Source organism: Hakea prostrata, chromosome 9, assembly GCF_041222555.1.
Source record: "Hakea prostrata isolate BN-2017 chromosome 9, UWA_Hpros_2, whole genome shotgun sequence".
NCBI classification, from domain to species: Eukaryota; Viridiplantae; Streptophyta; class Magnoliopsida; order Proteales; family Proteaceae; genus Hakea; species Hakea prostrata.
The window spans coordinates 33747357-33774738 of NC_142608.1; the positions used below are offsets into that span (position 1 = coordinate 33747357).

Consider the following 27382-nt stretch of genomic DNA (forward strand, 5'->3'; position numbering starts at 1 on the left):
ATTGAGGAAGGCTGCAGCTATGTCTATTGAAATCCGAGATGATCGGGACGAAGAAACAATTCAAAGACCTGAACTTGTAGAGAAATTGGAGAGGATCCAATTAGATCTCTCCAAGGAGGAAAAATGAACATTTATTGGTTTGGAACAAATGGAAGATTTCAAGAACGAATAGAAGGAGTTCCTTTGGGAAATATGGACGTATTTGCATGGTTGACAAAGGATATGCCGGGAATAGATCGGAGCGTAGCCGAGCACAAGCTATGGATTGACCCAAAAGCAAAGCCAGTAATTCAAAGAATAAACTTCTTGATCGAGAAACATGAGGCTATTAGGTCTAAAGTTGGCCTGGTTGGCCAAATGGTTAAGAAGGCAAATGGCAAGTGGCAGATGTGCAGTGATTACACTGATCTGAACAAAGTGTGCTCGAAAGATTGCTACCCACTGCCTCGAATCGACCTACTTATTGATGCTATGGATGGATATGAGACTTTAAGCTTTATGGAGGCGTATTCAAGATATAACCATATCCGAATGCACAAGGATGATGAGAGATTCACCACATTCATGACCAATCGTGAGAGCTATTATTACAAAGTGATGCCGTTTTGGTTGAAAATTGTACAGATCACATATTATAGGGTTGTGAATAAGATTTTTATAGATCTGATCGGGAGAAACATGGAATATGTTGACAACCTGCTTGTAAAGACATTAGAACAATTGAGACATTTCTCTGACTTAACGAAGGTATTTGTGTACTGTAAAAATCCCAGATGCGCCTTAATCCAGAGAAGTGTGCGTTCGGAGTGTGCTCGGGCAAGTTTTTGGGGTTTATGGTCTCACAACGAGGGATCGAAGCGAACCCAACAAAAATATGGGCTTTGATTGAAATGGAACCTCCAAAAACTGTTTGGGATGTCCAATGTCTGCTAGATGGGTAGTGGCCTTGAATAGATCTATAGCGCAGTCGGGAGAAAGGTGCCTACTATTCTTCAAGGCCTTGAAAAAATCTTAAAGGCAATAAAAAAGCACAGTCGATGGAAGAATGTCAAGAAGATTTTAAAGATTTGAAGACAATGTTGGGAAGACCACCCTTGCTATCCTAACCAGAGAAATGTGAAGGCTACAAGTATACTTGGAGTCTTTGCCCTCGGTGAGTGCAATCCTAGCTTGGGAGTAGGAAAAGAAGCAATTGCCAATATATTATGTTAGTCATGTTCTTCTTGACGCCGAAACCAAATACTCGGAGATCGAGAAGCAAGCTCTAGCATTAATGACGGCTATAAGGAAACTAAGGCCTTATTTCGAAGCCCATCCAATTGAGGTACCCACTAACTTTCCTTTGAAGAAGGTATTCCACAAACCTGATCTTTTATGGGTGAATGGTAGCATGGTCGGTAGAACTGAGTGAATACCAGGTGGATTTCAAACCCCGAACGACCAACAAGGCACAGGGGTTGGCATCCTTTGTGGTCGAGACAACTGCCCCCGTGACACAGATCACCCAATCCTTCGGTTCAGTACCATGGGATATCTATGTGGATGGATCAAGTAATAAACAAGGAGGAGGGGCAGGAATCCTTTTGAAAAGCCCGGGCGGTTTCCTCATTTGATGAGCTCTCAAGTTCAGATTTGAGGCCAACAACAATGAAGCCGAGTACGAGGCTTTCCTTGCCGGCCTTTGGCTAGTAAAGGCCTTGGTTGTGCTAGAAGTCGTGATTCACAGTGATTCTCAATTCGTGGTGAATCAGGTTTAAGGGGAGTTTGAGACAAAAGAGCCCCGACTAGTTAAATATCAAGAGATAATACAAGTTCTGATGAAAGAATTCAAGAAAGTTCAAATCTCCCAAATCCCAAAAAAGGAGAACGAAATGGTCAATGAATTGTTGAGGTTGGCGAATGCAAAGCCAAAGACTCTAGAACAGACAGTGTATATAGAGGAATTAAACTTTCGAGAACTATGGCAATTGAAGTAATGTACCTGGAAGAAGGACGAAGCTGGATGGATGATTTGATCGTTGAATAGCTTCGGGATGAATGACTACTTGCTGACATAAAGGAGGCATGATTGGTAAGGATGAGATCTATGAGATTCATTCTCCAAAATGGGAGGCTCTATTGAAGGTCCTACGTAGGGCCATTACTAAGATGTTTGGGTCCCAAGGGATTTCAAATGCACTAGCAGAAGTGCATGAAGGTATCAGTGGGGCTCACATGGGAGGACAAGCATTAGCACACAAAATCCTCAAACTCGGGCTGTATTGGCTGAAGATACAAGAGGAGCATTAGAATATGTTCATCGGTGTAAGAATTGCAAATGCATTCGGTCGTGTCAAGAAGGCGAACAGTTCCTTTACATCCATCCTTGATTTGATCCTATTCTCAATGTAGGGGAATGGACATAATGGGAAAATTCACCAAAGCACTTTGGGAGGAAGGGAGTATCTGGTGGTAGCTATTGATTATTTCACCAAATGGGTCGAGGCTATCCTACTTGCCACAATCACTGAGAAAATGATCGAGAAGTTCCTATTAGAATCCATAATACATTGGTTCGGACTCCCAAAGATCATTGTCACCGACCATGGGACGTAGTTTTTTAATCCACAATTCACTCATTTCTGTGGGAATTACATGATTAAACATAGAATGTCCTCGGTGGCTAACAAAGTTACCAACCGGACTTTGCTTGATGGAATCAGGAAGCGTTTGGAGGCAAATAAAGCATTATGGGTTGAGGAACTCCCGAACGTCTTATGGGCATATAGAACAATAGTTTGGACCCCCACTGGGGAGACGCCATTCGAATTGACTTATAGGTCGAAGGCTCTGGCCCCAATAGAAGTAATGGTTGGGACCCTTAGACACAGAGAGTTTGATGAAAAGATGAGTGAAGCAGGATTACTGGACAATTTGGAATTTCTTGATGAGGTTCGGGCAAAAACAATAATCCGAATCCAACAGTATCAACAGTATCAAAGGTACGTATCGGCCTACTATAATGCCTGAGTAAAGCGTTGCCAATACTGTCCAGGCGACCTTGTATTAAGAAATATGGCCACCTTAGACCCTCAACATCAGAGAAAATTGGACCCCTCGTGAGAGGGACCATATGTGGTTGTTAAGCAAGTAGGGTTGGGAGCTTACTGATTGAAAAATCCTATGCTAGAACATGAGCTTGACCACTCGTGGAATGCAAGAAATCTCAAAAAGTACTATCAGTGACTTTCATTTTTATAATCTTTGTAATTGTGGTCAGCATTTTATAATGCAGCTTAGATAAAATATTTGATGAAGTTATTCTTTTCCAAATCCACACCCTTTTTTATTCAGGGATCATACGATCTCGTAATTGGTGATTAAATAAATAACAAAGGGCTTCGGTTCTCTCAATTAAGACCTTAGAACGCTTAGACAAAAGGTTTCGGTTTTCTTGATTAATACTTAGAACACTTGGAAAAATTTGGTGAATTTTTCTAAAGAAAGGCTTCGGTTTCCTGATTAAGACCTTAGGATACTACAAGATTTTCTAAGGAAAGGCTTCGGTTCTCCTGATTAAGACCTTAGAACACTTAGAAAAATCTTATGAATTTTTCCAAGGAAAGGCTTCGATTTTCCCGATTAAGACCTTAGAACACTTCAAAAATCTTGTGAATTTTTCTAAGGAAATGCTTTTGTTTTCCTGATTAAGACCTTAGGACACTTAGAAAAATCTTGTGAATTTTTTCTAAGGAAAGGCTTCGGTTTTCTCGATTAAGACCTTAGAACACTTGGAAAAATCTTGTGATTTTTTTCTAAGCAAAGGCATCGGTTTTCCCAATTAAGACCTTAGAACATTTTGAGAAGTTCTAAAATGTCTCGAATTGCTTACAGAAGACAAACCAAAAGACTGCAGAAAACAACACTTGCCGAATCTCGAAGATCAGGAGAAGGAAAAATTCAATTTATATTCATATGAGGGCCAGAGGGGGCCAACCCTTACAAAACAAAAAAAATAGGAAGAATGAAGAGAACAACAACAGAAAGAACTGAATACATTCGGCAACGGAAATTCAAGGGTCAACAGTGCCATCGGCAGGGTCAGGGGTCTGGTTAAAACTGTAGTTAGGGAGATCTACATTTTCTTCAACGGTCTCAGTTTCACGAGTGGCAGGAGGTTCGTCGCTCAAATAACCCTTTAGCGCTACACGCATCTCAGTGAGGTTCGGTGTTGAACGAGGGGTCATACCTCAAATTGGATCTCCAAACCTCGTTCTGACCATCATGGTAGGCCATTGAATTGTAATGAATCATTAGAGCAGCAAAAGGCTTACTGTTAAAGTATTTTCGAATGCAAGATTTTCAAACCTCGATCGGGAGATCGTCCAGTCCGGAAGGAATAACAGATACCAAACGGTCTTGAAGTTCATCCTTCTCCTTAATCAAGCCCTTGATTTTATCATCTGAAGCCATAAGAGAAGACGGAAGCTTGTTCCTCTCTTTATCCAACTCCCCAATTTGGCTCCTCATTGCCTTAAGCTCCTCCCTAGCCTTCTGCATGGAGACCTCTTCTTGAAGACGAGAAATATCCTTCTCCTTTTTCCTTGTCTCCCCTTCATGCCTCTTAGACTGAATGCCGAGGCGACCCACCTGAAGAATTGCCTCCATTTGCTTATGAAAGACATTAGTAAGGACCCTGTAGTAGTCAGGAGCAATGGTCAGAAGCAAAAAATCAGAACAAAAGACTTAAGAAGGTTTTTCAAGATAAGAGAGCTTACTTGACTGAGGAATTGAAAATTTCTTTATCGGGAGAGGCATCAAGAGCTTCCTAATCAGCAGGCATTCGAGCATTGGTTGCCCACTCAAGTACCAAACCAGCGGTCAATAATCCTATCGCAAAACAACTCAACAGAAGTTGAGGGGTTGGACTGGTTGGCAGACTCGTCACCCTCGACCATACGGTCAATAGAATCATCCTTAGAGGTTTTCCCACTACCCATTGACTTCTGATTGAACTAAAATTACTTTGGTCGTATGTCAGTGATGGGAACAAAAGACCCTAAAACTAGAAGGCGAAACACCTAGAGAGGATAACACAATGAAGAGCTCAAAAATAAAAAGAAGAAGAAGAAGAAAACGAGGCTGAAAGAGATTTCCAAGGAAAGAAAATCACTTGATCAAGAAACTCGAACGAAATCTCGAAGCTTGCAGGTTAAAGATGACTTAAAGTTCACTAATAGCTTAGAAAGCAAGAAAATTTGTAAATAGTAGAGTAAAAATGAAAGTGAAGTACGAATGGGTTTAATTAGCTTCAGGGGGTTGGATATCAATAAACAAGATAAATCTAGATCGACGCTTGTGGATGAACAACTGTTTGCGAAGCTGGGTGCCATGATGGCACTTGTTCCCAACAAAAACATGGCAGATGTAGCACGTTTCCCACCGAACAAATGCGGCTCGAGAGGACGTAACATTTCTAACAATAAATGTGACCCTTAGATGACACTTGAAGATCTGGAATCGTTTAATCTTTTGTCTATTTTTCTACAGTATCCACATTTCGCGATTGGGAAAAGTATACCAAACAATTGGCCTTTTTATCCTAATTGTTAGGTCTAGGGGCTGTGACAAGTAAAAAATAATAAATAAAATAATGATCGCAAACCAATCGTGTCAAACCATGGACGATTCGGTTTATCCTGGTCGGGACCAAAATGAGTGGTCAACCCGAAAGTACCTTGAGCACGAAGGGACTTGATGGTTATGCAAAGGAGCGTGATCCCACCAACTTTGGGATAGGTAATCGTGCCTTAAAAGGAATTAGCAACTATCTCAGATTGGGGGAATCAAAACCTTATGATCGTGCAGCTACAAAGGAGATTCGTGTCTATCCAACGGTCGAAAATAGGAGTTAAACCATATATAAGTAAAGAAATAACGTAGAGAGAAGGTAACTAAATCGTTTCCCTCCATTGATCTTTCAATTAAGCTCTGCAACTGGCCAGGGCTCTTTGGTGACGTAATAATTGACTTAACCATTAGAGGTGGCTTCTCAACCGCTGAGTCGGCCCACAGTTGTTTTGCAAGCATCCGACGGTTGGACAATTTTTGATCGCATCAGTAACCAATGCTATAGAGCAAGGCAGGACACATAATGATGCCAATAGATATATCTCTAATGTTTTTAAATTAAATATACAATTGAGTGAAACTTGAAATTTAGATTAGTAATACTTGTATCTTTTTTGTTTTTAATTGCAGCTGAATAGTGGGTGTTATGTAGGAAACTGCAGAGAATTGAGAGTACCAATCAAAGTCTTCTCTCAAACATGTTATGCATTTGGATATGAAGGAATTGGAGGACTTTTTCACTTATCTGCTCAAAAGGGCAAAACATTTTAGGGTTCTCAACATCTATTGACTTAGTGTATATGCATATCTACAACACATACATATATACATAGAGGGCAATGGGAATGGGCACATGTTCAATCTATTCAACATTCTTTAGGTGGATGCAGATTATGAAGATTCTTGTGGATTGGGTGACAAAGAACGGTAAGGCACTTTTGGATCAACTTGGAGGTATGCCTGATCCAATAACTGAGGCTAGTGTTGATGTATATGAGTTAGTGGTCGATGACGGTTTGATAAATGCATAGGATGCATCTATTGTACCATCCTAAGCCATAGTTGTTGTTTCTATTGTGAACAATGAGAATTGGTCCATTTCCTCTAATGGTTGCAAGTAGCTTTGGGACCGCGGTGTATATTCTTAAAGTTAGACATAAGCTTCTAGACAGAGTCAAGCGCTTACTTTGACTCACAACTCACACATAGAGTCAAAGTTGTGTTGGTACTAGTGGAGATGGTGTTACTAATGGAGATGATGATGGAGGTGTTGGTGATGGTGGTGGGGGTGGGTATGATGGACTTCGAGAGCACTATGCGGTTCTATTATTGGATGCACAAGACCCAAACAAATTCATTAGCGAACATGGTACACGCATGTCATACAGGAAGGAGATGATGGTGGACTTCCTCGTAGCTCATCCCCCCTCATCTACCATTCAGGGCTAGTCCAAAGGCCTAAGGCCAATTTTGACTTAGTACACAAACTAAGCTTATGGGCATTGATACCTTATTTGGCTCTATAGGTAGATTAATTAATGACGAGAGGGACACCGAATTGAGTGGGTGATGTAAGAAGGCCAACCCCCCTCCCCATCTCCAAGAGCCCTGCAAAATTGGTCAAAAGGGCTTGCCAATGTCCTATGGCCCGGCAACAACCCAGAGAAGTTCAGCCAACACTAGGGGTATTTTGGTAATTTTGGTCACTTTTGTGGTGTCCTAAGGTGGGTCCTATTGAGTCTAGGATTTTGTTGGGACCTTAGATACAATTTTCTAATTAGTATTTTTCCATTTATTTAAGAGTCCTAGTCTAGGTGAGATTCCCAGAGATGTGGGGTCCTACAAGTTGAGTCCATTTTAATCTCCTTATTTTTAGGACTCCATATCTACTCCTATAATATGGATTGGAGTCTTCTACAGTTAGTTATTGAGTCTTCTTGTTGAAGTCAAAGTCTTAGTCAAGAGTAGTTGAGTTAGTTTTGCATAAAAGCCAATTAGAGTTCTAGCTGGTTATCTAATTTAGAGTCCTTTTATGATTTCTTTGTTTGAGGCTATAAATAAAGCCTTCAAGCTATGCAATCTTTAAGTTGAAATTAATTAATAAAATTCTGGTTTGAAGGCAAAAAAGGTTGAGGTCTTCTTGTGAGGGCCACGGCGGATTTAGGAAGCTTTCTTCTTGAATTCCGGCAATAATTCCATACTACAGCAGCCTTCTTCCCTTCTCCAAGTATTTACAGCCCCTGCCGAACCCTATCCCTAGCCTTTTCTCTTCTTCCCTCATCCATCGCATTTTTCTTTTTTTGTTTTTCTTGAATCTAACTATTAGATCTGTCCCAAACTTTAGAAGTCTCATCCCTCCAATCCAAGTGACGTAAACCTAGATCTAGGGCTACAGGTAATTTAGTAATTTCCCTAGATCTAAGGGCTGCCCAGGAAATCCAGCAAAGAGGAAGCCTGATTTAGGGCTTTTAGGGTATTTTGGAAGCTTCTAAACCCTATTGTAGAGGGTAATCAGGTCTGAAATTTATATACTAGGGTTTTTCAGAAGTCTCAAATTCTGCAAAACTCCCAAGGAAGAAGATGAAGTGCAGGATTTCTCTAGGTCAGGAAGCTAGGCTGTTTTGCGGAAAATATCTGAGGAAAAAAACCTAGGGCTAGGTGCGATCCTGGGGGAGGAGAAAGAGGTCCAAAAGGGGCTGGGGAATAGGGTTTAACAGGGGGCGGTAGTTGCTGCTATCACAGGTAAGAAGGGAAAAGGGGAGGGGTAGGGCTTTGCTGAAATTGAAGGGGTAAGGGGGAGATAGTATTTGCACTGGGGTTAGGGTGGGTTTCTGGGACTTGGACTCGATTGTAGCTCAAAAAATACTAAGTCAAATCAAATAAAATAAAATTAGATCTATAACAATTGGATCGAGGGTTTTCCAACCAGACCCATCTTGAGCCCTAAAGAGTTGGGAAAATGGCTAAAATGCCTAGGGGGAATTCGGTCATCTTTGGATTGGCTCTTTGGGTCTAGGTTTTGGGCCCAATTATCAAGAGAGGTTGGTGGGGGGGGGGGGTCAACCTGGTTCACATCAATCCTCCCCTTCTTTAAGCATTCATCTCCTGATGAATGTGGAGATGAATGTGCTGATCAATTGATCCTGATTGGATGCTCCAGAAATCCTTGGCGGTGGACTCGTCTGTGCATTTTGCAGTGGGGAGAAGCAGTAGGTACTGCTCCAAGATAGAATTCTAGTGTTATACGACTAGTGGGAATTAGGTCCTTAATCCTAGGGGGGCTATGTGTCAAAAGCCCCAAGAGGAAAGATGAAGTGGCTAGTCAAGCTTTTGGAGTCCTTTTCTGTCACCACTTCTGTCAGTATCATAGTTAGGGCTTTCAGAACTCTTGTAGTATCTTTCCCAAGAAGAAACTTGAGACCAAAGGGAGAGCCTGTCTCGCTAGGAATAGGGGCTGGTATAGCCCTGATGTATGGGGGCAGCATTGCTGTCTCTATAGCACTAAAGACGCAAGGAATCTTCAGTGGGATAGGTGCCTTGTTACTTTCAATTCTGACTGGTGCTACTGATTTGATCATGTTTTTACATTCTGTGAGGGCACCTTTGCCAACTGTTATGCCTTGGACTTTAATGACTAGCATCTCCTTTTGGTCTTTCTTTGTTCTAGCCGTGGGGTCATCATTGAGCTCGTCTGGTGGGGCTGTAGGAGTCATGGACAGCAGTTTTATCTCTCTTGTAATTTCTCTTGGACCTTGATATTGGTAAAAATATCCTACATTATCATTAACATCTCCTAGGGTTGTCTCTAGTGGTGGCTATGGGGTCTCTTGGTTAGAAATTGGTGGATGAAAGTTGGGGACAGTGACTCCTCTTCTTTGATGAGACTCCCTAGCTAGGTGCTCTTCTACTCTGAAGGTAATTTTGTCAATCGTTGCTGGCACATCCTCTGATGGGAGTTTCTGATTGGGTTGGACTGATCCCGTATCTGATTCGGCATGGCTTGGGGAAATCACTCAAGGTGCTGCCCTCATGTGTAAAGCCTCCTGGGTAGGGTCTTCTGGCTGCAATTCTTCTTGGACTAATAGGGGTTTGACATCAGGCTGAACTTTAGTTGAGGTGCAAGACTGTGACTAGATTCTTTTGGAACCAAACTTTGTACACCTCTTTTTCTACCTTCCTCTTGTAGATTCAAGGGAAGGAATATGATATTTTTGCCCCTATGCCTAAAGTTACAAGTGCTTTCCTGCCATGGATAGTTACATCATGTCAAAAAGCCACAGTCTACCCAAAATTACATCAATCACTCCTATGGGAATTACAAATTACATCACACCATTCCTCATCAACATAAGAATGTAAATGAATGGGAACTAGACATCTGAATTTTCTCTCCATAATTTCATGATTGAGAAGACTAACTGTATAGGTTTGGGTGTTCTTCCACTGGTAACTTGGCCTTCTGTGCAGTTGCTTCAAAGAGATAGCATTAGTGCTGCAGCCATTGTCAGTAATGACCCTAACCATGGATCTACCAGCCAGCAGTCATGTATGGAAAAGGCTGTTCCTTCTTCAATCTCCATCTTCATCTTCAGACACAACAATGTTGGAAAGCAAGCTCATCGATGGACCATACTCAAAAGTATCCTCTAATGGGGAAAATGTCTACTAACCCTTCCATGGCTTTGGCAATTGTGTTTTCATCAACGATGGTTCTAGGGTTGCTTGAAAGCAAAGGTCTGATACCAAGTGACGTAAACCCATATCTAAGTGACTAACCTGGGTTGGACCCCCCAAAATTGGGCCCAAAACTCCATACCCAAAGAAGCTTCCTAAAGCTAGCCAAATTACCCCAAGGGTATTTTGGTCATTTTATATACTCCCTTTTAGGGCTTAATATGGGTCTCGGAAAAATACCTTCGATTTAATGGTCATGGCTCTACTTTTGGTTTTTTATTTGAGTCTGTAGTTTTGAGGGTTATAGTCATTTTTGAGTTATGTTGAGTTAGTTCTGGATAAGATTAGATTCCTTATCCAATAGGGATCTTATCTTTTAGAGTTTGCCCTTATTTGGAAGTTAGTCTCTTATCTCTTTGAGTTAGTTTTATTCTGAAATTAGTAGTTGAGTCCTATTTTAGTAAGCACTTGTTAACTTAAGGGTCAGGTCGGTAGTTGGATCCTTATTAGTTAGGGAGTCCTTTACTGAAGTCAATTTGGGTTTTGAAGGCCATAAATAGCCTAATCGATGGCGCTGTAAATTTCAGATTGATTTTGATGAAAAAAATTATGGTTTGAAGAATGGACTTAAGAGAAGTTGTGGGATCTCAAGATGTGATCTGCGGCTGGGTTTGTGGCATTATTCCTGCAGTTTTCAATCTCCTTCTTCAAGGCAATCCAGTGACAGTTCTAGCAAGACCTTTCACATTGCATCTTACCCCCTTCCTCTTGCTGTTTTTGACCCTTAGGAGCCTTCCCACCCTTTTTGATTCTCTGCTTCATAGGAAACCAGAAAATTCTCAGAATTTCCAGCACTTATTAGAAGACATTCAGTTTCTGAAACCCTAATTTTACTATCAACCTAGAGCTGTTCCTGATCTAGAAGGTCTGGGAAATCTAACCCCGACCTTGTGTAACATTAGTGGTATCATAGCTACATGAACCAGCAGCTGTCTGCACCATTGGTGGAGGAAACTGAATTCGAAGATTCCTGTGGTAGCCACTACATCAATGCCATGTTAAAAGTCTTTTAAACAGAGCGAGAAGAAGATTGGAGGAGCAGTTGCTCCTACACTAGAGTCCAATCACGTGAGCACAAAACTTAGGTGATGGTTAATAGTGGTAGTAGCTTTAATGTGGTGTCTGAAGAATTTGTAAAGAGGGCTGATTTTAAAGTTGAGAGGCATCCCCAACCGCATAGAGCCTCCCTTATAAAAATGTGAAGAATTAGAAGTCACTCATAGGTGCCTAGTTCCCATCAGTCTCCATTCTTACTCATAGGAGATATGGTGTGATGCAGTACCCATGAATTTGTCTGACATTTTTCTAGGAAGACACTGGTTGTATGATAACGATGTAACTATAATGGGGAGAGAAAACAATTGTAAGTTTATGCACAAAGGCTTGAGAAGTGTACTCTTACCACTGGGTAGAGATCAGGAAGTAGTATGCCTTCAAAGCAACTTAGAAGGACTCCAATACCAAAACACAGCACTTGGTGGACCCCAAATCTAAAGGACCCAGTCAAAAGAGCAACCAAGACACTGCCACTAACTCCAAGGCCAAAGCTTCACAACTAGACAGTGAATCCTCTTCTCCATTCCAACAATATCCTACCGAGGAACTGCTAGAGGAGATTGACAAGACAACCCTAAAAGAAGAAGATCCCATTGATGAGGTACCCACTACACCGGAGATCCCGCTCTACTACCACAGACATCAGAGGTGTACCAACATCAATTCCATGCAAAGCTGGCCCTCCTTTGGTCTTAATTTCTTTATAGAGTAGGTACCATAGACATTCTAAGGGTGATAGAAACAATAATGATAAGTTGTCGAAAGAGAAAGGCTCCAAAGGCATGGCTATCAATTCCATCCTTCCTCCTAGGGCTCCTAATACTTAGGCCACTAGGATTGAAGATTGCATTGTCCCCAGTCTAATTTCACCAGATTCTGTCAAGGAAAGGCGCAAGCAGCAACACACCTACTGCTTCCTCCCCACTACACGATGAGAGGACGATTCCACATGCAAACCCTCCAGAGATTTGACCCTGAAGCACATGACAAGCACATTCATTACAAGATGATTGTTCTCAAGAAGGGAAGATTTGATGTAGCCTAGGTTGGACCCCCCAAAATTGGGCCCAAAAATGTAAACCCAAAGAAGACCCAAAGATGCTTCCTAAAACTGGCCGAATTACCCCAGCGGTACTTTGGTCATCTTACAAGTCCTCTTTTAGGGCTTAATATGGGTCTTGACAGAATCCCCTCAATGCAAGGGTCATAGATCCACTTTTGGCTTTTTGTTTCAGTCAGCAGTTTGAGAGTCATAGTTTTTTTTTTAAGCTATATTGAGTTAGTTGTGGATAAGATCAGATTTCTTATCCAAAGAGGATTTTATCTCTTAGAGTTTGTTTCTATTTGGAAGTTAGTCACTTATCTTTTGAAGTTAGTTTTATTCTGAAATTAGTAGTTGAGTCCAATTTTAGCAAGTACTTGTTAACTTAAGGGTCAAGTTTGGTGGTATTTGGATCCCTATTAGTTTGGGAGTCCTTATTTAAGTCAATTGGGTTTTGAAGTCTATCAATAGCCTAGTTGATGGTTGTAAAAGTTGTGGGGGTTGTGGAATTATTCCTTCTGTTTTCACTCTCCTTCTTCTAGGCAATCCAGCAACAGTTCCAGCAACACCTTTCAATTCTCAAGTAAGTTCAAAGGTTCCCACTCCCCTCTTCCACCTCCCTAGGACATCACATCTTACCCCCAGCCCTTCCCTCTCCTGCAAAACCTTCCCCAGCCCCTATCCCTGCTGCCGCATCATTCTAGCAGCACTGCCACACCCCACAAACCCTAGTGACCCCTTCCCCTTGCTAGTTCAGACCCTTAGGAGCCTTCCCACCCTCTTTTGGTTCTCTATTTGATAGGAAACCAAAAAATCCTTTTATGAGAAGACTTTCAATTTCTAAAACCCTAAGTTTACTACCAACCAAACCCAACTAGTGCTAGTTCCTATCTAGAAGGTCCTGGAAATCTAACCTATACCCTAGGTTACATTACTAGGGCTAAAGGTAATTTACTAATTTTTCTAGATCTAAGGGCTGCCCAGGAAATCCAGCAAAGAGGAAGGATGATTTAGGGCTCTTAGGGTATTTTTGAAGCTTCTAAACCCTGCTGTAGAAGGTAATTCAGGTCTGAAATTTATAAACTAGGGTTTTTTCAGAAGTCTAAGATTCTGCAGAAATCCTAGGGAAGAAGATGAATGCAAGATTTCTCTAGGTCCAGCAAGCTGGGTTGTTTTGGGGAAAAACTAAGGCAAGCAACCTAGGGCTAGCTGCAATCTGAAGGGAGGAGAAAGAGGTCTAAAAGGGGCTGGGGAATAGGGTTTAACAGGGGGTGGGGGCTGCTGCTATCACAGGTAAGAATGGGAAAGGGGCATGAGTGGGGCTTTGCTGAAATTGAAGGGGGATGGGGGAGAGAGTATTTGGGATGGTGTTGGGGTGGGTTTCCGGGGCTGTGCTAGAGGGGAAAGGGCAGGGAAACTACAGTGGAAGGGGGAGGGTGTTGCTCAAGAAAGGGGGAAGGGTGGGGAGGGCTGCAGACGAGAGGGAAGGTAGGGAATGGGTGGGGGAAGCTGCTTTACTTGGTTTCTGTGATTGAAAGCTTGAATGCTTGATTGTTGAAGAATACAATTGAAGCTTGAATGCAGGAAATCAGAATACTCTCAAATTGACAACCACGGGGTCGCCTTCGAAGGAACCCTACCTCCACCTTGGCAATAGGCTCTCAAATTCTTTATTTTATCAAAACTGAGAATTACAATGAATTAACAAGCTAATTATAGCCTTCAAAAGACTTTGACCCAATGTGGGAATCCCTATTAGGCAATGATCCTACTACTTGTCCTAGATTCTTTAACTTGGACTCTAACTAATAAAAGACAAGTCTCAATCAAAAGCAAACTCCTAAAAGATAAGAACCCTCTTTGATAGAGTCTTATCTTATCCACACTTGTAACTCAAAAAATTCTAACTCAAATAAATAAAATAGAAAGATCCATACCCCTTGGATCGAGGGGGTTCCAACTAGACCCATCTTAGCCCTAAAAGAGCTAAAAAATGGCCAAAATGCCCTTGGGGGAATTCTATCAGATTTGGACTGGGGGGGGGGGGGAGGGCGTGTGGTCGACCTAGTTCACATCACCTAGTGACCTTATATTGTAATTTGATCCCATTCTGGCTAACTGATTTCAAGATATAATTATTTTCTTGAATTTTTGTACTTTCAGGACCCCTAAAACAAGAGCTTTAATATCTCTCTTTAGCCATCCAAATCACAAAAAACTTGGGAAATCACCTTCCTACATTATTGCCTAAATTCCCTCCAACTCTCAGGTCATTTTGACACCTATAACCAAGGTTTTCCATCTCAAGGAGTTTATCCTGTATCTCCCATGGGATGGATTTGCATATCCACTTGACCATGAAAAATTAACTTAATCGATCCCATAGAAAATATTTCCTTCACTACCATTATCACAAAGGAACCCTAAATCCGCTAAATTCCTAATCCTATACCTTTTCTAAGCCAAAAAATGTTACTATGGGGTTATACTATTTGGCCTAAAATTTATCCCCCATCCCATCTTTGGTATTGTTTGGGTACTAAAACCCTAATTTCTTCCTATAGAATCCTATAAAATTGCTAGTTCTCAGAGAGAGGATTCAGGAGTGACCCAATTTTAGGGTTGATATCAAAATACCTAAACCCTAGAATTTGGGTTACATCAGTGGGCATTGCTGTGTCTAATCTTTTGATAAAGATAGCAACTCCTCTCAAGTACCCTCAAAGCATAGTGCATTGTATTTCCATCCATAAGGTCAATTCATTGGGATGAGGGAGCATATGCCTACTTTATCTTAGGATAATTTTTTTTAGGTGGGGGAGGGTTAATTAGGTTTGTACTAAGTGAACTTGCAAAAGGAGAAAGAAACAAACAAAAGGCTTCTTGGTAAACCCTGCAATAGAAATAGCTCAGTTAAAAGTACGAAGACCCTAACAACGAAGGACATATACCTTGTAATTACACCATGAAAAGATTAAACGACTTAGTAGGAGCATCAACCTACCTAGCATACATTGCTCCCTATAGTAAATTACTCTTAGCTACGCCTAGGACTTAATTGATAACCCACCAAGTGTTTCTACTTCAAAAAAACACTAAAAACATTTGTGGTTGTTTCTAGAAGCATAAACACTTTTTTCGGCATTTTGATAAAACTTGTTCCTGGAAGCAAAAACACTATTAAAAGGGTTTTAGCGAAGTTCTTATGTTTAGAATGTCAAATTCCATGAATACATCTTTTAATTTCTTTCACTTAAACCTGGTCCACGCTAGCTTTTGCTTCAAGAAAAAGATACAACACCAATTTGTTGTTGAGTCAAAACTATTACTTCAAGCATAAATTTTCATAACTGTCAAATTATGTTTCAAATATCATCTAAAACTGGGGGTGTCAATTTGTAGCCTGAACCGTTAAAATTGAACCACACCAGCCCGTTATAGCCTGAACCGAACCTTAATGGGCTGTGTTTGGACTGAGGGTGGCGGAGCCCGCACCAGCCCGAAACCGAACCACAACCTGTTATAACCTGTTTTACAACCCATTTTGTAGTTTTATATTAAATAGTATTTGAATCAGTATATTACCACTAGGTAGTCAGTTGGTATAGACAATTAGAAAAATTAAGCATGAATTCAAAGATTAAATAGTCATTCTACTACTTGTAAGGGACAATCAGAAGGATTAAGTATGAATGTCCAACTGAATGTATTAAGTTTGTTTAAATTGAGTCAATTAAATACTTATCCAATCCAGAGGCATTTATTTTGCATATCAATCCAAAAATGTAATGGATTTCATAGAAGAGAAGAAAAAAAATCTACATTCTCATATAACAAGAACCCAATTTCAAGACAATCAATCATAGCACAAAATGGAATTTAAAGGGTTTTTGGTTTGGGGATTTGTTTATGGCGGATCATTCAGTGGAGCCTGAGGAATGAGCTTGTAGTCTCTATGTTACTACTTAGTATCTAGGTTCTTGATTCTGTAGGGTGGGTGGGTTTTCTACAACGTGGAATGACTTTTAATTTTTTAAAGGGAAAGACCAATCTTAACTTTGCTTTGCATAGAATTCTGGCTTTTATTGTAGGATGCTCAATTGTTTCTTCTTGTTCATTTTCTTGCACACCATAAACCATTAGTCAATCCTAGTCTAAATTGTTAGTCCGAACCCAAAACGCGCCAAACCGAAATTGGCCCGAAACCGTTATTTTGCTAATGGGCTGTGTTTGGGCTCGGTGTTTTTCAGCCCAAAACCATTAAGCCCAGCCCAAAACCGCCCGAACTGCACCGTTGACACCCCTATCTGAAACATAACAATTTTATCAAACCGTTTTTGCTGATTTTTTTGTTTCCCAAAGCAAGAAAACTCAGAAAATACTTTTCAGTGGGATATCAAAAGGGGTCCTTTTTTAACTATGTCATTCAATCTATATCACTAAAAGATGAAATCTCGAAAATGATTACATCAATCCAAACTCCATTCTAGCCATGTAATTAGCTACTTTATTCACTTCCTTCCATACATACATAACCATTACTCTTTCCAGGTGCTTCCAGATATTCCTAATCTTATCCTAGTTTTGTTTATGGCTTCAACTCATAGTTATAGGCATAGGGAGGTACTGGATCCTTGTTTGTTGATGAGATGTTCTTCTATCTTCCAGACCAGCCATCATACCTATATATACTCTTGACAGTGCCATATGATCATAGGACAGTGGATTTGTGGCTACTGCTACTAGTACATCAAAGCTTGGTGGCTCACATCCTATTATTAATTACATTGAGTATGTTAATGATCTAATATGCATCAGTGATTATGTTCTATTCATTTCTTCTCGGTGACTATGACACGGGATTCATTTGTTGTACAACCAAAGTGTAATGCACATCTACTCTGGTGCACTTATAGTGGGTTTGATCCAGGCTGCTCTTGTAGTCTCTATTAGTCCAGACTCTAAAGGTTTTTTTTTTTTTTTTTTTTTTTAAAGGGGGGGGGGGGTTCTCTTTTATATTGAAGCAGCCATGCTATGAATCTAATGATGTTTCCTAGACTACTTACGTTTTAGTTGTGTTATTCATGTAGGCTTAGTGCTTTAACTCATTATCACTTGAAATTGGTTATCATGTACTGATTTTAAAGGGTGAATCCGGTGCCAAAGGCTTCTGCACAGCAGAGTCCCAGGAGAGTGTGCAGTTTTCCTACACAATCTTACCCCCAACAACTTTTGCTGGGAGGCTTTTATACTTAAATAATGTGTAGTGTGTGAAAATAGATTCAAATTCAATCCTTCTTAAACCCTTTTTGAGATACTCCACCTTAAAGCCTTGTTAAGCCATCAAAATTAATAAAGATCTTCTTCTAAGTGACAAACATCTTAAACATCCTATTCCACAAGAAAATTTTAACCTTTTAATGTCATTGTTTAATGTTGAACCCAAATTTAACCTTTAACCAGTTGGGTTGTTTATTAAAGGTCTTGTGAGAGGGCCTTGGTCCAACCTCTTCAATCTAAGGCTGCATTACATGTGAGGAGGGGAGGGGGAGGATGAGTGGAGCTAGGGGAGACAGGGGTCATGGAGGTAGTTGTAGGGGTAGAGAGAGGTGGATTGGCCAAAGCAGTCTGGGGGAAATGGGAGGGGAGCATTTTATGAAGTAAGAGAGGTTGAAGGTTACTTTTCCAGGCGAAATAACAGAAGTTAGGGAAGGGGATTTGGGTTAGATATTGGCAAGCATAGGGGAGTTGTTGTAATTAACTCACTGGAAGGCATTATGAACTAACATGTTATAAACTTGGTAATATTCCAAACCATTATTTCCTAAAACTTACTCCTCACAACTTGATGAACCAAACTAAAAACTTATACCGTGCAATGTTCTCAATTGCAACCCAATTATCCCAACTAATCTCCTATAGCAAGTGCCCCAATAGGGCACCAATCTGGTGGCATTCGTTGCCACAAAAATATAGATATCCATCACAGATGTTTACAACTTGTAGCTTCTTTTTTATTTATTTATTTTGTGTTGTTATATATTTCTTTCATAACAGTAGATTACTAGTTTGTTCTCTACTAATTATTCAAGATATACCAATATATCATGTCTTGACAAGCATATGGCAGGGCAGTTTGGAACAATTGAAAAAAACATATACTTTCATCATCTCACTCAAAATGAGGCTTTCACTTTATCTTCTAACAATCTCATGGTGTGTAAGTCTTATTTTTCGTTTTCCTTTCATTTCCTTTTATAATGGCTAAGATTGTAAGAGATTTTCCTCCTCTATATATCATCAACTAAAGAGAAATGCTATTTTTCTGTCAAGTTTCAAGTTTGGAGAAAGCGCTTCCTATGAATACGTAGAGAAACATGGAGAAAATCTACCAAGTAAGCAAAAACAATTTATTCAAACGTGTTACTGAATAAAATAGCCTCTCAGCAAAAAAATTGTTTGGCCTCTGCTTGTGCGGAAGCTTGTCAACCCTTTTTGTGACAGATAGACACTGTGTTTGTAATTAACAAGGTGAAATTTTATCTTATCATTGACAGCTATGTCTGAACCAGTCTTTGTACAAAGTGCTCAAGATAGTGTTGTGGTACGTCGTAGACTGCTTGAAGATTCTAGTAATCTCCCAGCTGCTCCTGTAAGTGGTGTTGTTGCCCCTGAAGAGATGGTCACAGTTCCAACTACTCGAAGTAGTGGGGCTTTTCCTGCTGTTCCTAATGGAAAAAATAAACAACCTGAACAATCTATTCATGCCGAACCTAAGCCTTTCCAAAATCCATCTGATCCTCTAGCAATAGCCAGTAGTTTTTTTAAAACCAAATGGACATATGTTCTTTTGGTTTTAGGTGGATTGTTCCTTGTTTCTGTTTTCGCAGTTTTGCTTTCTGCATGTCAAAGAAGAACGAAAACGGGTCCTTGGACGTCTGGACTTAGTGGTCAGTTACAGAAGGCATTTGTTTCAGGTGATTCCCATCTATGATGTGTGTGCCATTGTATTTGTATTGTGCATTGAAGGGCTTGTAATGTAAAATGTGATTTGAAAATGCAGGGGTGCCAAAATTAAACCTCTCTGAACTAGAAACTGCCTGTGAGGATTTCAGCAACATCATTGATACATTTACAGATTGCACTGTGTTCAAGGGAACACTGTCAAGTGGAGTTGAGATTGCAGTTGCATCAACTGTGATTTCTTTGTCCGAAGATTGGACAAATTCCTGTGAGATTGCATTCAGGAAGAAGGTTCATGTTTTTATTTGTTCTGAAATGATGGCTTGATCTTATTGGATACCATGATCAATTCCATGCAGCACTCGCGCTTGATTTTGACGATCCTTTCTTAATTTGCAGATTGATACACTCGCACGTGTAAACCACAAGAACTTTGTTAATCTTATTGGTTATTGTGAGGAAGATTTACCTTTCCATAGGATGATGGTGTTTGAGTATGCTCCCAATGGAACACTATATGAGCATCTTCATGGTGGTCTTTCATTTATTTATCATTTTAACTTTTTACTTGCCTGATATTAACTTATTTAATTTATTTCTCTCTTTGCAAAGAGTATCAGTGTTGCTTATTAGAAACTTGAGATTTGAATATGCAGAACATGTTTTTTTTTCTTGCAGTTAAAGAAGTTGAGCATCTTGACTGGAATTCTAGGATGAGGATAATCATGGGAATAGCTTATTGCCTTCAGTACATGCATCATGAGCTGAACCCACCAATAACACATACAAATCTGCAGTCTTCTGCTATCTTTATGATGGAGGATTATGCTGCTAAAGTATATGAACCCCACTTCACAATCACACTCCCAGCAGTAAATTCATTGTTTCCTCATATTTTTGAAGTTATGTAACGTATTCTTTTATTTCTTTTTTGCTGTGTTAGGTTGGGGAGCTGAGTTTCTGGTCAGATTTGTGTAAATTAAAGAATTCAAATGGAGATGAATGGGAACATTCTGAACATCCATACCTTCCTGATCCTGAAACAAATATCTATAGTTTTGGAGTATTGTTGCTGGAAATCATTTCTGGGAAGCTTGCTTCTTCTGAAGATGGTTCCCTTGTTAATTGGGTAAACCCAAACAACCTTATAATTTTGCGACTTCCAATGTATTCAAAAACATCTTTGAGGGACTTTTTATGTTGATTGAAACATTGTTGATATGTAACTTTTGTTAGGCTGCTGACTACTTGAATGACAAGAGGAGCATCAGCTGCATGGTTGATTCCACACTGAAGTCTTTCAAGAACAATGAGCTCAGTGTTCTTTGTGAGGTGATCCAGGAGTGCATTCATCAGGATCCACGGCAGAGACCAGCAATAAGAGATGTCATAGCCAAACTGAGAGATGTGACTGGTACCTCACCTGAAGCAGCGACACCAAGACTATCTCCTCTTTGGTGGGCAGAGCTTGAAATTCTTTCTGTTGAAGCTACATAAGCTTTGTCATTCCTCCTTTACATTGTAAGTCAAGTCTTTTGCTCTAGCTCGTACATGTCAAAAAGTAAGAGTTGTATAATCCGTATTTTTATTTGCTCGTCCATGCCCTAACTTATGTATTCAAGTTTGTACCCAATGGTTTTTCTGTGTCTTTCTACCCTATTATGATGATTCTTCTACATTTTATTTATTCCTATTTTTTCCTTGCCACCACAATAAAAGTGCAGTCCAAGGTTTCACACACTGATAACTCAGCTCCAACCCATATCTGATGTGTTTGTGACACTGGAGATCAGAGACCAGATGTCAACGACTACAAAAATGTCTTGAGATCTGCCGTGGTCATTTTTAACTTGTACGTTTCTTACATAGGCTTCTGGGTATTGTAATTCTATCGGACCCTCCAAAATTCTGCAAATGCTGAAACTTCCCCCTTGCCACAATCAAGAGTGTCTTTATACTCGTGCAAGTTAATGTTGAATTTTCTGCTAAAGAGCTGTAACGGTATTTTAAGTTGACAAAACCTAGGGTTCAATTTTGTAAATTTAAAATCCTAAAATACTTGAATGTAAAATAAAAAGGTCACAATTACAAGTATATCCGTCCTTTTTTTATTGGAACCGTGGATCAAAGTTTTCTTACATGACAGTGATCCATACGGTATATCGATTAAAGGATATAATGGTATTTTGGTTGTAAAGATGATTATTGTCCTTGGTTTCTTTGTATACCATGGGGAGACAAATGCAATATGTCATTCTTTTTTCGAAAAATGAATTTAGTCAAACCACATGGGTCAGTTCTGTTTATTTTCAAATTTTAAATGTTCAGCCATAACACTTTCCTTCAAAAAAAAATTCCAAACACTAAGAGGTTATGGTTACATTTCTATTCTACTTCCTTGTTTCTAGGTAAGAAACAATTTTCTCTATTTCTATGCATTTTTGCTACTTCTCATTTGGGTGTGGAAATCATGTATGGTTATCATACTATTGTTATAAAGTATGAATTAAGGAGAAATGACTATATTTGTATTTCTTTGAAAATCCTTAATCATTTAATTTGCATATGATGATAAATAATGGTCAAATTATAATAATAAATAATTTATTATTAAATAAAGAATATATATTGAATACAAAGAAAAAAGACAAGATGAGTTCAACTCTTCTATTGAGTTATTCATTACATATTTATAATGGAACTAGCATCTTTTCTGATATGGAAATATCAAAGTCTACAAAGAAATATAATATATGATTGTCACACACAATAAGATGATTTTGATATGAAAAGATAGATTGCCGCCCAAAATAGAAGGTGCATAGAATGGAAATATTGACTGTCAACATTGTGTAATGAGATGACTGTGATCTACAATCAATATGAGAATGTGAATCACCAAGATTGCATCATGAAGTAGTTGAGATCTTCTATTGGAAGTATAATCTCTTTGGGGGTGATGATATCCATAAATAAATTTTATTTATAACATTCTCCTTTAGATGTCCATCAATAGATAATGTACCTTGTTAAAACCTTACTAAAATAACCTTAGTGGGAAAAAATCTTAGTGAAGGAAAAAGAGTATACATATTTAAATAATACGTATTGGTAGCTGCCTCGTTAAAAACCTTACCAGGAAAACCCAGTAGGACAAAACCTTGGTTGAGGGGAAAAGAGTATAGTACGTATTTTACTCCCCTTAATGATAACATCATTGAGTATCCTTGAGTACACACATTCCAATATCATATTCCAGTTCCTCGAAATTTGAAATAAGTAATACCTCAGTTAATAAACTTGCCAAATTATCACTTGAATGAATTCAATGAACACCGATTTCACTATTTTGTTGAAGATCATGAGTGAAGAAGAATTTCAGTGAAATATGTTTCGTTTTATCTTCTTTGATGTATCATCCCTTCAATTGAGCTGTGCATGCATCATTATCTTCATATAATATTGTTGAAGCCCCTTCTTTTATAGAAGATTGTATGCTTTATGAATGTGTTGTATCATTGATTTTAACCAAACATATTGTCAATTTACTTCATGAATCATTATTATCTCTGCATGATTGAAGAAGTGACAACTATAGTTCATTTTGTTGAACGCCATAAAATAGCTAACCTTCAGTTGTGATAAATGACATATTTGAGATCTAGTTTTATTTGATCAGATAATATCATGCATCTACATGTAAGTCGATATCCATATTCATAAAATAACATTATATCAATAATTCCTCGAAGGAACTAAAATATATGTTTAACAACATTCCAATGTCTTCGTATTTGAGAAAAGATAAATTTTCTAATACACTTATAGAAATTGCTATATTCGATTGTGTACTATTAGCTAGATACATTAATTCCTCTATTGCATTAAGATATGGTACTTCAGGACCAAGAAATTCTTCATTGTTTTCTTAGGGTTGAAATGAATTTTTCTTTATGTCAAGCGATCTCACAACCATTAGGGTAATCAATGGATGTGTTTATTAATGTAACGTCATTTCAAAACCTTCTCTATAGAAGTTGATTGATTAATGAATATTCTATTCATCAAATGATCAATTTGTAAGCCAAGACAATACATTGTCTCTCCAAGATCTTTCATTTCAAATTCTTTCTCCAAATAGTCTACTGTTTTTTAAAGCTTTTCATGAATTCTAATGATATTTATCATATACACTTATTAAAATTAGATCTATATCCTTTAATAAAGGCACAATAATAAATTTGATCATTTTTACAACTTTCATTTGATAACTATCCACTAAAGAGATTATATTATATATGGCCTGATTATCTCTGAAGCCTTATTGAACAAACTTTATAGGAATTTTTATATGCTTTAGTCATTTTGAATTCTTTAGAGGTTTTCATATAAATTTCACACTCGAGTGAGCTATATAAATATACTGTAATAATATCCATTAGACACATGTCAAAATTTTCATGTACTGCTAGATTAAAATATCTGAAAGTGATTGTATCCACTACAAAAGAATATGTTTTCATATAATCAATGCCAGACCTTTGTGAAAATTATTGTGTCATAATTCATGTTTTTTCTCATTTAATTTTGCACGAAAACTCATTTGTATCTCACTGGCTTTATACCTTCAGATGTTCGGACTATAAATTCAAAAACTTTATTTTTTCAAACGAATTCAATTTTGCTTGAATTGCGTCTCTCGATTTTGGCCAATCATTTCATCATTTACATTCATCAACAAATTTATGTTCAAGATCCTCATTTTGTTGCATTATTTCAATAATAACATAATATGCAAAAATGTTGTCGACAAGTTTATCTTTTCGGTTCCATCTTTTTCCTGCAATGACATAACTAGTCGAGATCATTTCATAATTTTCAGGTACCTAAACCTCTTCTGGGATTTTATAGAAAGTTATCTCTTCAAGATTTTCATAATCAATTGTCTCCATATAATGACCATCTTAATCATTTGCTCATTTTTTTTTTTAGGATTTTATCATTGGAACTTATTGATATTTCACGTTTTAAACATGGTTTTATTTCATTGTATTGATAGATTGTCCTGTTGGAATATCAATTCTAATTGGAGCATTTGCAGCTGAATATATGAGATTTAGTAACTCTTAGCAGGTCAGCAAATCTAGCAGTTGATTCTTAATATTTTTTAAATGCATTACATTCTGAACTTCAAGTTCACATTGCAGTGCGATGATCTAAATGAGATAATGATAATGCGTTCCAATCAATCTCTTTTTCCAACTGTTTATTTTCTCCCCCTCATGTTGGAAAAACTAATTTACCACAATAATAATCAGCAAGTTTTGCTTTAAATAAATCTCTTATTATTGGCAAGATATTGAATTATATAAGGAGATTCATATCTAACATATATTCCCAACTTTATTTTGGGGCTCATCTTTGTGCGTTGTGGTGGAGCAATTGGAACATAAACTGTACATCCAAAAATTCCAAGATGATAAATATTTGACTTTTGACTTTAAGTCAATTATAATGGGGAGAATTTATGACAACTTGTTGGCTCAATGCGTTTAAATGATGCTGCATATAATATATCCCTATACTGACATGAGACTTTGTTCTCATAAACAGTTCTTTAACTATTAATTTGAAACATTTAATAAATGATTTTTCCAAACTATTTTGAATATAAACATGAGCAACAAACTATTCAACTATAATCTCAATTATTATACAAGAATCATAAAGCTTGAGATGTAAATTCACCAGCATTATTAAGATAAATTGTCTTTATCTTATAATTAATAAATTATGCTCTTAATCTAATTATTTGAGCAAACAATCTCACAAATACCAAATTACGATTTCATAATGAACATACATGTGACTATTTTATAGATGCATCTAGTAAAATCATATATTATCTGAATGATCCACATGATGGGTGAATGCGTCCATATATTTCACTTTTTATACATTTCAAAAACTCTGAATGTTTAATCTCAATTTTAGCTGGTGAATATCTAATAATATATTTCCCTTGAAAACAAGCAGTACAAGAAAATTCACTTAATTGAAGAATTTTCTAGTTATCCAATAGATGACAAATGAATTTTCAATAATTTTTTTCGCATCATACTTGATCCGAGATGGTCAAACCGGTCAATGCCAAATAATAAAACTATTAGAATCAATGTTCTTTTGATTTACCCAAGCATGTGTTTCAACCATGTGAATATTCGTATAGTACAAACTGGGAGAAAATGTCTAATCCTTTTGTAGTAATGCATAAATTTTCACTTTTACCATCATTTGTAATCTCAATCATTTTGTCATATATCTTCGAAACTTAATAAGTTTCTTTGAGACTTACTACAAATTAATGCATTATTTGTAGCCAATTTCATCTCACAAATAATAATAGATTAGTTCTTTCGGAGCCTTCAATCAATCTTGTACTACCGATTATCGTACGAACATTAGCTTCCACATTATCAAGTTATATATATATATATATATATATATATATATAATTCTCTCAGTATAATATGTGTCGTAACACATAAGAGAATATTCACATTCTTCATCAAAATGAAACAAATATCATCTATTTGAAAACTCTACCTCCACCATCAAAAGGTATATAGAAAATTAATTAAAAAATGAAGAAGAAAAAATATTAAATTTAAGGTAAACTAACATATAAGATGAGATTTGAAGGGAAAATAATTACAAACTAACATAATAATAAGTTTATTTTTATTGAACTATACTAACAGAACCAAATCTTCAACTATTTTCTTTAAAGGAATTTATAGCATATAGAATTTGTAATATCTATAGGTCATCTAAAAATCATCCTCTTTATAAGCAAAATTTGCTTCAGTATCATTATTTTAGAAAGTCAAATTTATCTCCACATTATTTTCATTTTTTAATTGAAGCTTGATAAATCTTAACAAAATGTTGTGGAATACGACAGTTACATGCTCAATGACTTCTATACCACATCATGACCAATATTGTCTTTACTACTTACAGAATTAAATTAAGAATTCTTATCATTCTCTTATTTGTTTCCTTCATAATGACAGTAATTATTTTGTCTTTTATCTCGTCTACTTCCACAATCATGATCATAATTATAATTTTGCCTTCTTTCAGACTTTTCATGAATTACTGCATTCACTTTAAGAATGAAGCATAACAAATAAGACGAGCTTCATGATTTTTCATTATTGATCCATTATTTTACTCGTCCACAAAGAGGCATGATATCATTCAGAGTATTTCTTAAAAATCGTTTTACAATATTGCTTGTAACAACACATTTGAAGCTCGAAAATTTGCTAGTAAGTCATCATCAATAATATTTTCTCCACATAATTTCAATAGATAACTAATTCAAAAAAAACTAAAAAACTGTACTCATTTACAGTTTTAAATCTTGGAACTTCAGGTGCATCCAACAATATTTGTGATACAAAATTTGCAATCACGATGTACAATAAATATAACCATCATATGAAATGGTTAAAGATAAACCACAATTGTCAAAGCAACCCAAAGTGTTATATGACCACTTAGGTTACTATTTGTAATACAACATTATAATGTTATATGATTATGCTTATAAACAATATAGATTCTATACCAATAAATATTGACTATCATGCTAGTACAGATCTAATATGATAGATGGAATAAACAAATAATAAAACAAAGCATGTGATGCGTCCAAAATCTGCTCAGCCCTTAGATCTCCTTGAATTGACATGCAAAACAAAAGCGTCAGATGTGGCCCGACCGCTGGGGTCAGGAGTCCACCTCCGAAGGCTAAGTCAGTCGATGAACTTAATCACAAACGGCTCTGCTAGACGCACAGAGCTAAGGAATGAATAGCTGGAATATGATCTAGATCGTAAGAATATGAGAGTTTACGTCCACAAGTGTGTGTATGGATCTGGGCCTCCCTTACCTCGTAGGTAAGTAAGG

At 37.7% G+C, this 27382-nt stretch overlaps 1 protein-coding gene across 4 annotated transcripts in view; it reads left to right on the forward strand.

The window, feature by feature from the left end:
• The window catches only part of LOC149005144 (protein MALE DISCOVERER 2-like), a 29616-nt gene extending 8161 nt beyond the window's left edge, over positions 1-21455 (forward strand). The window contains exons 6-13 of one of the 4 annotated variants that reach the window (XM_089169660.1): positions 18563-18658; positions 18776-18837; positions 19000-19419; positions 19506-19696; positions 19805-19937; positions 20084-20241; positions 20349-20534; positions 20642-21455. In XM_089169660.1, the coding sequence (XP_089025786.1) occupies positions 18563-18658; positions 18776-18837; positions 19000-19419; positions 19506-19696; positions 19805-19937; positions 20084-20241; positions 20349-20534; positions 20642-20902 (1507 nt within the window). In that variant the 3' untranslated portion in view covers positions 20903-21455. The remainder of the gene's footprint in view (positions 1-18562; positions 18659-18775; positions 18838-18999; positions 19420-19505; positions 19697-19804; positions 19938-20083; positions 20242-20348; positions 20535-20641) is intronic. The other 3 variants (XM_089169658.1, XM_089169659.1, XM_089169661.1) reach the window with 3 other exon arrangements.
• The last annotated feature ends 5927 nt before the right edge of the window (positions 21456-27382 follow it).